This window comes from Hypanus sabinus, chromosome 19 (genome assembly GCF_030144855.1).
Source record: "Hypanus sabinus isolate sHypSab1 chromosome 19, sHypSab1.hap1, whole genome shotgun sequence".
In the NCBI taxonomy this organism is placed as follows: Eukaryota; Metazoa; Chordata; class Chondrichthyes; order Myliobatiformes; family Dasyatidae; genus Hypanus; species Hypanus sabinus.
This window is the reverse complement of record NC_082724.1, coordinates 9,335,308-9,347,767: the sequence shown is the minus strand read 5'-3', so window position 1 is coordinate 9,347,767 and position 12,460 is coordinate 9,335,308. Positions and strand designations below refer to the sequence as shown.

The 12,460-nt window shown below is 41.5% G+C and overlaps 1 protein-coding gene across 4 annotated transcripts in view; it reads right to left on the bottom strand.

Moving 5' to 3' along the window:
- The window catches only part of dalrd3 (DALR anticodon binding domain containing 3), a 33,280-nt gene that overhangs the window by 19,322 nt on the left and 1,498 nt on the right, over nucleotides 1–12,460 (bottom strand). The window contains exons 2-8 of one of the 4 annotated variants that reach the window (XM_059943974.1): nucleotides 10,081–10,382; nucleotides 9,734–9,945; nucleotides 5,814–5,866; nucleotides 4,015–4,137; nucleotides 3,756–3,826; nucleotides 3,102–3,160; nucleotides 1,841–1,923 (exon numbers count right to left, since the gene is read on the bottom strand). In XM_059943974.1, the coding sequence (XP_059799957.1) occupies nucleotides 1,841–1,923; nucleotides 3,102–3,160; nucleotides 3,756–3,826; nucleotides 4,015–4,137; nucleotides 5,814–5,866; nucleotides 9,734–9,945; nucleotides 10,081–10,382 (903 nt within the window). Of the gene's footprint in view, nucleotides 1–1,840; nucleotides 1,924–3,101; nucleotides 3,161–3,755; nucleotides 3,827–4,014; nucleotides 4,138–5,813; nucleotides 5,867–9,649; nucleotides 9,946–10,080; nucleotides 10,383–12,460 lie in introns of all 4 variants that reach the window. The other 3 variants (XM_059943975.1, XM_059943973.1, XM_059943972.1) reach the window with 3 other exon arrangements.

The window sequence follows — 12,460 nt, the reverse complement described above, 5'->3', positions numbered from 1 at the left end:
GATCCTTAATAATGGACGCTGCCTTTCTGAGACACTGCTCCCTAAAGTAGTTTATTCAGTAGTTTATTTTACTATTAAAGGAAAATCAAATGGCTGACATTCTGCTAAAGCAAAAGAAGCCCAAGAATAACAAAGGGAAATACAGTTACCAGCTATTGAAAAGGGCATAGCATTAAACAGAAGAATTGGGAAGTGGAAAATGGATATCAAGCCCACTCACCACATAAAACCAATTTCTCAAGTTGTATCTTAAGTAGGTTCAGGAAGGTGGCTCCAGTTTCAGCCCAACCTCTTTACCATTCTCTTTTGTCTTGGTCATTCTCCTGCAGTTATCTGCTCACAGACTTGCTCTTTATTTCTTCCTTCTCTAACCTTCAAAACACATTTAACTTTTTTTCAATTTGTTAACCAGAAATGTTAATTCTGTTCCTCTTCCTACATACTGTATGCCTCCTGACCTCCTCAGTACTTGGTTTATTTAATCCATTTGTATTGGATTATTTGTGCAGAGACAATTCATGATATTAGTGCTGTATTTTACTGTTTTTTTTTACATATTAAGGTGTTGAATTGATATTCTTTCAATGATGAACATTGTGATGTTAGATCTCTCCTCCTCTTACCCTCACCTGTGTTTGTGATGGGACCCTTGAAGTTTTACCACTGAAAGTTCTGCTAAACAACAGCACAATGCCTGGGACTTCCTTATGAGAGTTGGAAGGAACACCCTCATGGGAATCAGGTGGCCATCTTAGCTCTGCCATTCTCCAATTGTTTTAAATATAAAAACCCAAAATAGTAGTAGGACAAGTGGTGAAGAAGGCAAATGCAATGTTAACATTCATTTTGAGAGGACTAGAATATGAAACCAAGGATGTAACATTGAAGCTTTATAAAACACTGGGGAGGCCTCACTTGAGTAATGTGAGCAGTTTTGGGCCCCTTATCTAATCTAAGAATGGATGTGCTGACATTGGAGAGGATTCAAAGGAGGTTTACAAAAATGATTCTGGAATTGAAAGGCTTGTCATGAGGAGTGTTTGATGGCTCTGGGCCTGTACTTATTGGAATTCCGAAGAATGAGGGGTGATCTCATTGAAACCTATCGACTATTGAAAGGTCTCAACAGAGTGGATGTGGAGAGGATGTTTCCTATGGTGGGAGAGTCTAAGATCAGAGGACACAGCCTCAGAACAGAGGAGCATCCTTTTAGAACAAAGAGGAGGAATTTCTTTAGACAACGAATCTGTGGAATCTGTTGCCACAGGCAGCTGTGGAAGCCAAATCATTGGGTATATTTAACACAGAGGTTGGTAGGTTCTTGATTAGTCAGGGCATAAAGGGATACTGGGAGAAGAAAGGAGATTGGGGCTGAGAAGGAAAATGGATCAGGCGTGATGAAATAACGGAGCAGACCTGATGGACAAATGGCCTAATTTTGCTCTTGTATCTTGTGGTCAAAAGTCTTGTCAAAGCAGGGAATGAGACTACAGGTGGGAATAAAGAATGTTTTTCTGCCATTTTCTACACTACTTTCATTGCACCATTTCCCAGGACACGACCTCTTCTTATTACTGCCATCATGTTGGTACAGGAGCCTGAAGTCACACACTCAACATTTAGCAATAGCTTCTTCCCTTCCGCCATCAGGTTTTTGAACGTCCATAACACCAACTCACTACTTTTGTTCTTTTTTGCACTAATTTTTTATATACACTACTTATTGTAATTTATATTTTACATATTGCATTGTACTGCTGCCACAAAACAAACATAAGAAAAATCACAACATATTTCAGTGATGGTTAACCTGATACTTTAGAATATGCGAATTACTTACTGGACTGCGGTGTGTGACTGCCAGCAGTTCAAACCTGATGACAGCGGAGGTCATGCTATTGATGATTTCAGCCCATGAACCACCTAGCAAAAGACATGGAAAACCTTATAAAAACTGTTCAAATGCAGTACAATATTTTTCTCTTCACAGCGAACGTTTCAGTATTGAAATATTGAAGACCAGGACCTAAAGGCATAGGTATAGATTTCCCTGAAAATGGGGACAAAGAATATTATATTTTACATTTTGCACTGCACTATTGTTACAGGATGGTGCAGAAAGTTTTTGGCACATTTGCCTTCATTAGTGAGGGCACTGAGTACAAGGAGTATTGAGTACATTTCTGGGTATTGGAAGGATGTTGTTATGCTGGAAAAGGTGCAGAAAAGCAATATAGGAATGTTGTCAGGGTTGGAGTTAAACCGCAAGATTGAACAGGCTGGGGCTTTCTTTCCTGGAGAATAGGAGGTTAAGGGGTGGGTGACCTTAGAGCAGAGGTTCCCAACCTGGGGTCCACAGACCCCTTGCTTAATGGTATTGGTCCATGCATAAAAATAGGTTGGGAACCCCTGTCTTAGTTGTATAAAATCACGAGTTGCATAAAGTGATGAGTGGCCATGATCTTTTTCAGGGTAGTGAAATTTTTAGAGGGCACAAGTTTGAGATGAGGAGAGAGAGGACAGGGATCTGAGAGGTAACCTTTTCCATCCAGAGCGGTGAGTATACAGGATGAGCTGCCAGAGGAAGCTGTAGAGGTGTAGAGGGAATTACAACATTTAAAAGACATTTAGACAGGTACATGGAGAGGAAAGGTTAAATATACTTCAAAAAGGCTGCACAGGAGACAAACTGATACTGTGAAAACTGCTGTGAATTCCACAGATTCACCATCCTCTGGCTAAATAAATTCCTCCTCATCTCTGTTCTAAAGGGATATCTTTGTGTTCTGAAGCTGTGCCCTCCTAGACTTCTCCCACTATAGGAAACATCCTCGCCACGACCACTCTATCGAGGCCTTTCAATATTCAATAGGTTTCAATGAGATTCCCTCCTGCACCTCATTTTTCTAAACTCCAGTGAGTACAGACATGCTACCTACAGCCTTAACCAGTGAACACTTAAATTATGCTGCATAATTTTAATCAATCCCCACAAACAAACTTAATTCCACTAAGAATAACATTGAGACATCCTGTTGCCAAAGCCTCTGATGCTATGAACAAAAGTTACTGGATAACATACTTGACTATGGGATCTATACCTTGCACCTTGTCTCCATATTTCATCACAGATGCTTCTTGCATTTGAGACCTTCGAAATCTAGACAAAAAGTTTGCAATCGTAAGGGTAGATCTATAAAGAAAATCAATTTTACAATTTAATTTTCTTTCAAATTATTAATGGATTTATGATTGAAATAATTACATCTTACTGCAAACAAGGGATGTATACAGGGCTAGAACTTTATTACGTGAGGTAAACCAAGATTAGTGAAAATGAAAAGAAGGAACGCTTTAATGGTGTTGAGATAGCCACTGATCATATTTGTTGATATTTATTGCTTATTTATTATTCTTTCTTTCTTTTTGTATTTGTAATTTGTTGTCACTCTGGTTGAATGCACAAGTTGAGCAGATTTTCTTTAATTCTGTTATGGTTATTATTCTAGAGTATGCCCAGGAGAAAACATATCTTTGGGTTGCATAAAGTGATACATATATGTACTTTTAATAAATTTACTTTGAACTTCTAATGTGTCTCATAAAGAGGTTGTTTATCTTAGATGCATTGTGAACTAGGTCAAATTTTATTTTATTGTGGAAACTATCTGCATTAATAAGATTTTTGATAACAAATTAGAAAGTATGACATAAGACAGACTAAAGAATGACATTCATTTTCAGAGGTGACTTACTCAAAATACTGAAGAGCACTGATATGTGAATGTTCCCCAGATTTTCTCACTGGGCCACACACAAGGTGTCTCTATGGAGAAATGAAAAGTACACAATAAATATTTTAGCTGCATGTGGTAAATCCATTAATTACAGAATAAATACATATTCAAACTGCTTTTGCACACACCAGATTAGAACAGCAGAGTGCCTTACACTTTTAAGATCATTTCACAATGCTCTTCGTTAAGGAGCCCCGTCACCCAGGAATGAACTGACCTGGGTTACTTGATTAATCTCAGGATTCAGAATCCGCCAGAGCACATCGACCTTCTGCTGCTGAAACTCCTCCTCACAGCCCACCACATGAATCACCATACATTGGTCCAGATCCTCCTGAGACTTCAAACACAGTTATCTTAAAAAAAGACTGTAAATTTGATTTTATTTTAATCATAGCATGATACATCATGTGGTGTGTGGTTCATTTTGGAAAAAGTTATCTCAAATCCCCAATTTCTACACTCAGTGCTAGAAATTTACCCCCTTCTAATCCTCTCTATATTACTGCCAAAGCTACCTCCACTACTCTTTTAGGAGTCATGTTTTGCAGCTTTATAAAACTCTAGTTTGGCTGTGTCTGGAGTATTGCATGCAGTTCTGGTTGCCCCATTATCAGAAGGATGTTAAGACAGAGGTTGACAGGTTCTTGATTAATTAGGGCATGATGGGATACAGGGAGAAAGCAAGAGATTGGGGCTAAGAGGGAAATGGATTAGCCATGATGAAACGGCGGAGCAGACTTGATGGGCCAAATGGCCTAATTCTGCTCCTGTATCTTCATCTGTTGACAGAGAGGGCGCAGAAGGGGTTTACCAGGATACTGCCTGGATTAGAGGGCTTGTGCTCTATTGAGAGGTTGGACAAACGTGATGTTTTCTCTGGAGCGGCGGAGGCTGAGGTTTGATCTGATAACTGTTTATAAGATTATGAGAGGCCCAGATAGTATCTTTTCCCAAGGGTTGAAATGTCTTATACCAAAGGGCATGGATTTAAGGTGAGAGGGGATAAGTTCAAAAGAGAAGTGTTCCCACCCCACCCCACAGAGAGTGGTGGGTGCTTGGAATGGACCTGCAATGGTGTAAGAGGCAGATACGTTACGGATTTTTAAGAGACATTAAGATCAGCACGTGAATGTGAGGGAAATGGAAGAATACGGACATTGCGTAGGCAGAAAGGATTAGTTTAGCTGGCCAGCTGATTACTAATTGGCTTGGCACAACATTATGGGACAAAGGGTCAGTTCCTGTGCTGTACTATATTCCAAATCCCAACAATTCATTATATTTATATCGATTAAAAGTCTCATTTCCCCTGTGGTTCTTCTCCAGTGTTCATCACTGATCATTATAATCCAAAAATAATGTTTTACTCTAACATATCTATTCTGCAGGTCTGGAGTGCAAGGCATTGTATCAGTTGACATTCTGTTATCACCAATGTCACCTCTGGTGGCACTCTCTTCCTGAAAGATCTTCCACCCTACTGTTGCTCTGCCCAGTTTACTGCAAGCTGCTAAATTGCTGTTCCTTTTCACGCCTTGTGGCACACTGGGCAGCATTTTTTGCTGTTTCCATAGCATTTGTCTGTTATTTCGACACTCAACCCAGCAGAGATAGAAAGCATGCAAGGAAACGGCTGGATTTGAACGCCTGACCACTTGCCTCGGAGTCTGATGCTGATGCCACTATACCACCAGCATGGGTGGCTATGGTGTTAAATCTGGTAGTATTAATGCTTAGGCACGTCTGCTAAGGTTTTGAAGAAAGCAGTGTGGAATTCACCAAGTTTAATTTATAAAATAACACTAACCGTATTTTAGTACTGATGGGCTGGGACACCCAGAGGCATTTCGTGCAGCATAAAGAGACGACACAGTGATGCAGTTAAATGTCACAACTGTCCCACTGCTTTCCTTCAGGCATGAATGTCTAGATTTTAATCAAGTGTCGAAAGGGAGCATGTCATTTTGAAGCATGTTGCTTTTTTAAAAGAAAGTAAGCTGTGCTTACACTGACCTGTGAGACTGCATGCTGAAGCTCTGCTATCTGTCTCAGGGTCTCCTCCTTCACTGTATAAAGCAGAAACAATTATTCTGTTTAACATCTGATAATGCCAAACAGCAAGTAACCTATCCTCATTCCTAGAAATATTTTCCCTCTGCTTGCTACTTTGAAAGAATCCACTCAACACAAACGACCTTAAATCATTATGAACAGCACACACAAGGTGCTGGAGGCACACAACAGGCCAGGCAGCATCTATGGAAATGAATTAACAGTTGAGGTTTCAGGCCGAGACCTTTCTTCAGGACTGTGTTTATGACCTTTATCGTTATTCCATTTTAAATCCAGATTTGATGTGCAACTACTCTGGATGTTTAAATTCAATTTTTATTCTTGCTGTGGTTGCATGGGAAGGTTAAAATAAATGTTGCATTACAAATACACACTATCTGTTTTCATGAAGGTCTTGAAAATCAAAAATTGGCAGATGGTGGGAAAATATTGGAAATACTCAGGCAGCATTTGCTGACAGAGGGGGGTTAGTATTTTATTTAGAGATACACCACGGGTACATGTTCTTCTGGCTCAACAAGGTGGCACTGCCTAATTACCCCCATGTGACCAATATACCTATTAGCCTGCACACACAAAGTACACTGCAGATGCTGTGGATAAATCAACACGTACAAACAAGCTGGATGAACTCAGCAGGTTGAGCAGCATCCGTTGAAATGAGCAGTCAACATTTCGGGCCAAGACACTTTGTCAGGACTGAAGAAGGAGGGGGCAGGGGCCCTATAAAGAAGGTGGGGGAGGGTGGAAGGTACCTATTAACCTGTATGTCTTTGGAATATGGGAGGAAAACGGAGGAGCTGGCAGAAACCCATGTGGTTACAGACAGTGGTGGAGTTAAACCCAAGTGCCTAGAGCTAGGGTGCCTAGGACTTTTTACATAGTACTATATTTATCAACGTGGAGGGGAGACCGAGTTTCTAACTCCGGCGGGAGCAAAGGATATTGAGAATGGCAAGAGTTGAGTACCGTGGGCAGAGTGTAGGACAGGTGGCAGAGAAGAAGTGCTGGGGTGGGGTATAGTCTGGGTATAGACACACTCAGCCCTGAGACACCAGACAAGATCATGATTCCAAGCAATTGGTTTATTGATCATCTCAGAATGCTTCCCAGGAGCTTCCCACTTCTTCCTCTCTTAGAAACATAGAAAACAGGTGCAGGAGTAGGCCATTCGAGCCTGCACTGCCATTCAGTATGATCATGGCTGATCATCCAACTCAGAACCCTGTACCTGCTTGCTCTCCATAACCGCTGATCCCTTTAGCTACAAGGGCCATATCTAACTTTCTCTTAAATATAGCCAATGAACTGGCCTCAACTGTTTCCTGTGACAGAGAATTCCACAGATTCACCACTCTCTGTGTGAAGAAGTTTTTCCTCATCTCGGTCCTAAAAGGCTTCCCCTTTGTCCTTAAACTGTGACCCCTCGCTCTGGACTTCCCCAACATCAGAAACAATCTTCCTGCATCTAGCCTGTCCAATCCCTTTAGAATTTTATACGTTTCAATAAGATCCCCCCTCAATCTTCTAAATTCTTCTCTCTCCCTTCTCCTTTTCCCAACCATGATTCTCCTCTTCCTGGCCCCCTTCCCACTCTCAATCCACAACAGAGACCCATATCATAATCACTTAAATGTCATGAAATTTGTTGTTTTTTGTTGCAGTAGCACAGCGCAATACGTAAAATTACTACAGTTCTGTGCAAAAGTCTTAGGCTCCCTAGCTATATATATGTGCCAAAGACTTTTGTATAGTATTGTACAATGAACCTTCAGTATTCACTATGGAAAAGGATCTTAGTGATTGTAGTGATGACTTGCAGCAGACTGAAGAGCTTGAGCATGTAGATATTAAGGAAGAGGATGTGCTGGAGCTTTTGGAAAACATCAAGTTGGATATGTCACCAGGACCGGACAAAATGTACACCAGGCTACTGTGGGAGGCGAGGGAGGAGACTGCTGAGCCTCTGGCGATAATCTTTGCATCATCAATGGGGATGGGAGTGGTTCCAGAGGACTGGAGGGTTGCGGATGTTGTTCTTTTATTCAAGAAAGCGAGTAAAGATAGCCCAGGAAATTATAGACCAGTGAGTCTGACCTCAGTGGTTGGTAAGTTGATGGAGAGGATCATGAGAGGCAGGATTTATGAACATTTGGAGAGGCAGAATATGATTAGTAGTAGTCAGCATGGCTTTGTCAAAGTCAGGTCGTTCCTTACGAGCCTGATTGGATTTTTTGCGGATGTGACTAAACACATTGATGAAGGAAGAGCAGTAGATGTAGTGTATATGGATTTCAGCAAGGCATTTGATAAGGTACCCCATGCAAGGCTTATTGAGAAAGTAAGGAGGCATTGGATCCAAGGGGACATTGCTTTGTGGATCCAGAACTGGCTTGCCCATAGAAGGCAAAGAGTGGTTGTAGACAGGTCATATTCTGAATGGAAGCTGGTGGCCAGTGGTGTTCCTCAGGAATTTGTTCTGGGACCCCTACTCTTTGTGATTTTTATAAATGACCTGGATGAGAAAGTGGAGGAATAGGTTAGTAAGTTTGCTGATGACACAAAAGTTGGCAGTGTTGTGGATAGTGTAGAGGGCTGTCAGAGGTTATAGCGGGACATTGATAGGATGCAAAACTGGGCTGAGAAATGGCAGATGGAGTTCAACCCAGATAAGTGTAAAGTGGTTCATTTTGGTAGGTCAAATATGATGGCAGAATTTAGTATTAATTTAGAGTCTGGGCAGTGTGGAGGATCAGAGGGATCTTGGGGTCCAAGTCCATAGGATGCTCCAAGCAGCTGCACAGGTTGACTCTGTGGTTAAGAAAGCTTACGGTGTATTGGCCTTCATCAATCGTGGAATTGAATTTAGGAGCCGAGAGGTGATGTTGCAGCTATATAGGACCCTGGTCAGACTCCACTTGGAGTATTGTGCTCAGTTCTGGTCGCCTCACTACAGGAAGAATATGGAAGCCATAGAAAGGGTGTAGAGGAGATTTACAAGGATGTTGCCTGGACTGGGGAGCATGCCTTACGAGAAGAGGTTGAGTGAACTGGGTCTTTTCTCCTTGGAGTGAAGCAGGATGAGAGGTGACCTGAGAGAGGTGTACAAGATGATGAGAGGCATTGATCGTGTGGATAGTCAGAGGCATTTTCCCCAGGGAAAAAGCCTCTTTGACTTTCTACCATCAGGTAGCAGACTCCGATGTATAAAAACAAGAACGGTCAGGATGAGAAACAGTTTCTTCCCCCAGGCCATTAGGCTTCTGAACTGCCTACTGCATCGTATTCAAAGTGTCACTGGTTAATCTGTTCCGTTCCTTACAATATTTAATTCACGCACTTTAGTTTGATATTTATCTGAGATCCTTCTATAGATTTTATCCTTACCTTTATAAGTTATCGTGTGTTACGTGTACTACTACGCTTTACACCCCAGTTCAGAGAAACACTGTCTCATTTCTATATACATAATGTGGTTATATACATTATACACATCTAGATAGTTAAGTGACAACAACCTTGACATAATAGTTTTTTCTATGTATTGCACTGTACTGTTGCTGCAGTACAACAAATTTCACAATATATGTCTGTGATAATAAACCTGATTCTGATCTTTTAAGCACCCTTGTTTGAAAGTAAAAATAATCCAATATACCTTCCCAGTATTTCCATCCCTTGCAATAGGAAAATATTTCTATCTTAGACACCACATGAACAACTTAATGCAAGAGTAATAGAAAGCACAGATGCCTGGCTTTGTAATACAGACCTACCCAGAGCCACATCCAAATTTGTATCATAACCTTCTAGCGCCTTCTCCTTCACGAACTGACTTAGGTGCACCTTGTAGTGCACACCTTTTGGCAGCGTGTTACGTGTCTGATCTGGAACGGCCTCCAACTGCCCACGCCGCGTGTAAGCTGATTCTGAAAGAATCTTCTTGAAGTCAGAAACTCTTCCATTGTCCAAAGCAGTCTGTTGGGATGAAGTCCAGCTGACGCCTAGCGATTTCAGGAAGTTGCAGGCTGCAGCATTTTGCCGAAGATTTGGCACTGTGTGCACGACATAACTGAAGCCAAAAAGTAAAACTCAGACCAGTAAGTTGTTTGTAAGTGTACAGCGAATGCAAGGGCATTGACTCCAATTTATTGAACTGATTTTCTTAAAGGAAAACACTCATATAGTTAGCTCAAGTAAAACTTACCCTTGTTGCCTTAACACTTCAGCTAAATGGTCTGCCAGGAGGATAGCTCGCAAGTGATTAACTGTCAGCAATTCAGGGCCCTTACTGGCCTGCAAAGGTGCGCAGTTCAGAATCACACATTTCTTCTTTGGCAATACGTTCTTCAGAGGCCTCGTGTAGAGCGGGAGATTGTTCAGAATCTGCTTAAAAAGGGCAGGATGGTCCAAGTGAATTACAGCCCCAGCTCCTGTCTGTGCACAGCTGTGTATGTACAGGCGATGACCATACTCCGACAGTAGTCTTTCTATGACATCTTCAGGAACCTAAAAGAATTTAAAAACATCGGTTGTTTACAATTTTATTTTGTACGTGTAAGGGATTATTCATTTATTTTTTATTCAGAGATACAGCAAGGTAACAGGCCCTTTGGGCTCAGTTGAGCCCATGCCACCTAATTACACCCATGTGTCCAATTAACCTACTAACCTGTACATATTTGGAATGTAGGAGGAAACTTTTAGCACCCAGAGGAAACCCATGTGGTCACTGAGAGAACGTACAAACTCCTTAAAGATAGTGACAAAATTGAATGTGGTCGCTGGCTGTCTGTCAGATCCAGCAGCAGACCTTTGCAGGAGAGCTTTTAAAGTGGAAAAGCTATTCCAATGTGGCAATTCCACTCTCTTGGCCTTGGAAGTCTGGGTCCAGCTGTACAATAGTCGTCATGAACTGGGGCCTTTTTTGGTTGCAGCAGGTGACCATGATTTGCTGCATCACTGTCTGGTATGGCAGTGGGCTACTGCACAGGACCAAAAGAAGTTGCAGAGGGTTGTAAATTTACTCGGTTCTATCTTGGGACTAGCCTACAAAGTACCCAGGACAACTTCAAGGAGCAGTGTCTCAGAAAAGCAGCGTCCATTATTAAGGACCTCCAGCACCCAGGGCATGCCTTTTTCTCACTGTTACCATCCGGAAGAAGGTACAGAAGCCTAAAGGCACACACTCAGCGATTCAAGAACAGCTTCTTCCCATCTGCCATCTGATTCCTAAATGGACGTTGAACCCTTGGACACTACCTCACTTTTTTAATACATATTATTTTCTGTTTTTTGAATGATTGTTAATCCATTCAATATAAGTACACTATAATTTATTTATTTATTATTATTTTATTTTGTTTTTTTCCTTCTATATTACATATTGCTTTGAACTGCTGCTGCTAAGTTAACAAATTTAAGACGCATGCTGGTGATAACAAACCTGATTCTGTGTACCAACAAGGTATAGCCGTTGTCACATGCAAACAGCTATTTGGAGCCATAGGTGAGAGCTGAGTGTCCTGTGAGGACCAAAGGTGAGTGAGCTGCCCCTAAATGGACATAACAAGCCCCTTCACCAGAGGTGTTACCCCTCCCTGGATACCCCACACACCCCTGCCATAATAGTGTTACACTAACCGCTATACTACCATGTCACCTCAAAATGCACACCCATGCTGCCGAAACCCAAGATTGAACTAGGAACCTTTAGATCTTCAGTCTAATGTCCCACCAACTGAGCTGTTTCAGCTGATTATTAATTTTTAAAACAAAACTTCAATAGGTCTTCACAGCAAAAAAGGAAAGCTAAGTTTACAAGGACAATTCAGAACAGCGATTGTACCAAACAGAATAGGTTTTTACACCTGAACCCAAATGTATGCACCACTTCTCATTTACTTTTTCCACCCCTCCACTTGTTTGGGAGCAGGTAATGTGCTTCAAACTAACCCTAAAACATGCTTGAGATTGCTATCAAAATTAAGGCTAATTTCAAAGGAGCAAATGTTTCAAAATAATCAGAAATCTCAAATACCAATGAGGTTGGAGTACAGGAAGGAGATAGAAAGCTTAGTGACATGGTGACATCACAATAATTTTTCCTCAGCAGAAGAGCTCGCCCATGACTTCAGAAAGGGGTTGGGGCACATGCTCCCGTCTACACCAATGATGTTGAGATTGAGAGGTTCAAGGTCCTTGGTGTGAACATCACCAATAGCTTAGCTGAGTCCAACTACTTTGATGTCACTATGAAGGAAGCTCACCAACATCTCTATTTCCTCAGGAGACTAAAAAAAATTCAGCATGTCCCCATCAACTCTTCCCAATTTTTAATCAATTCACATTAAGCACTCTGACTGGATAAATAACAGCTTGGTATGGCAACTGCTATGCACCATGACTGCTAGAAGCTGCAAGAGTTTTGGACACAGCTCAGCACATCACAGGAACCAACCTTTTTTTTTACTCTGTCTATTCTTCTTGCTGCCTCAGTAAAGCAGCCAGCATAATCAAAAACCCCTATCACCCCAGACATTCTCTCTTCTCCCCCTCACATCTGGCAGAAAATACAAAAACCTGAA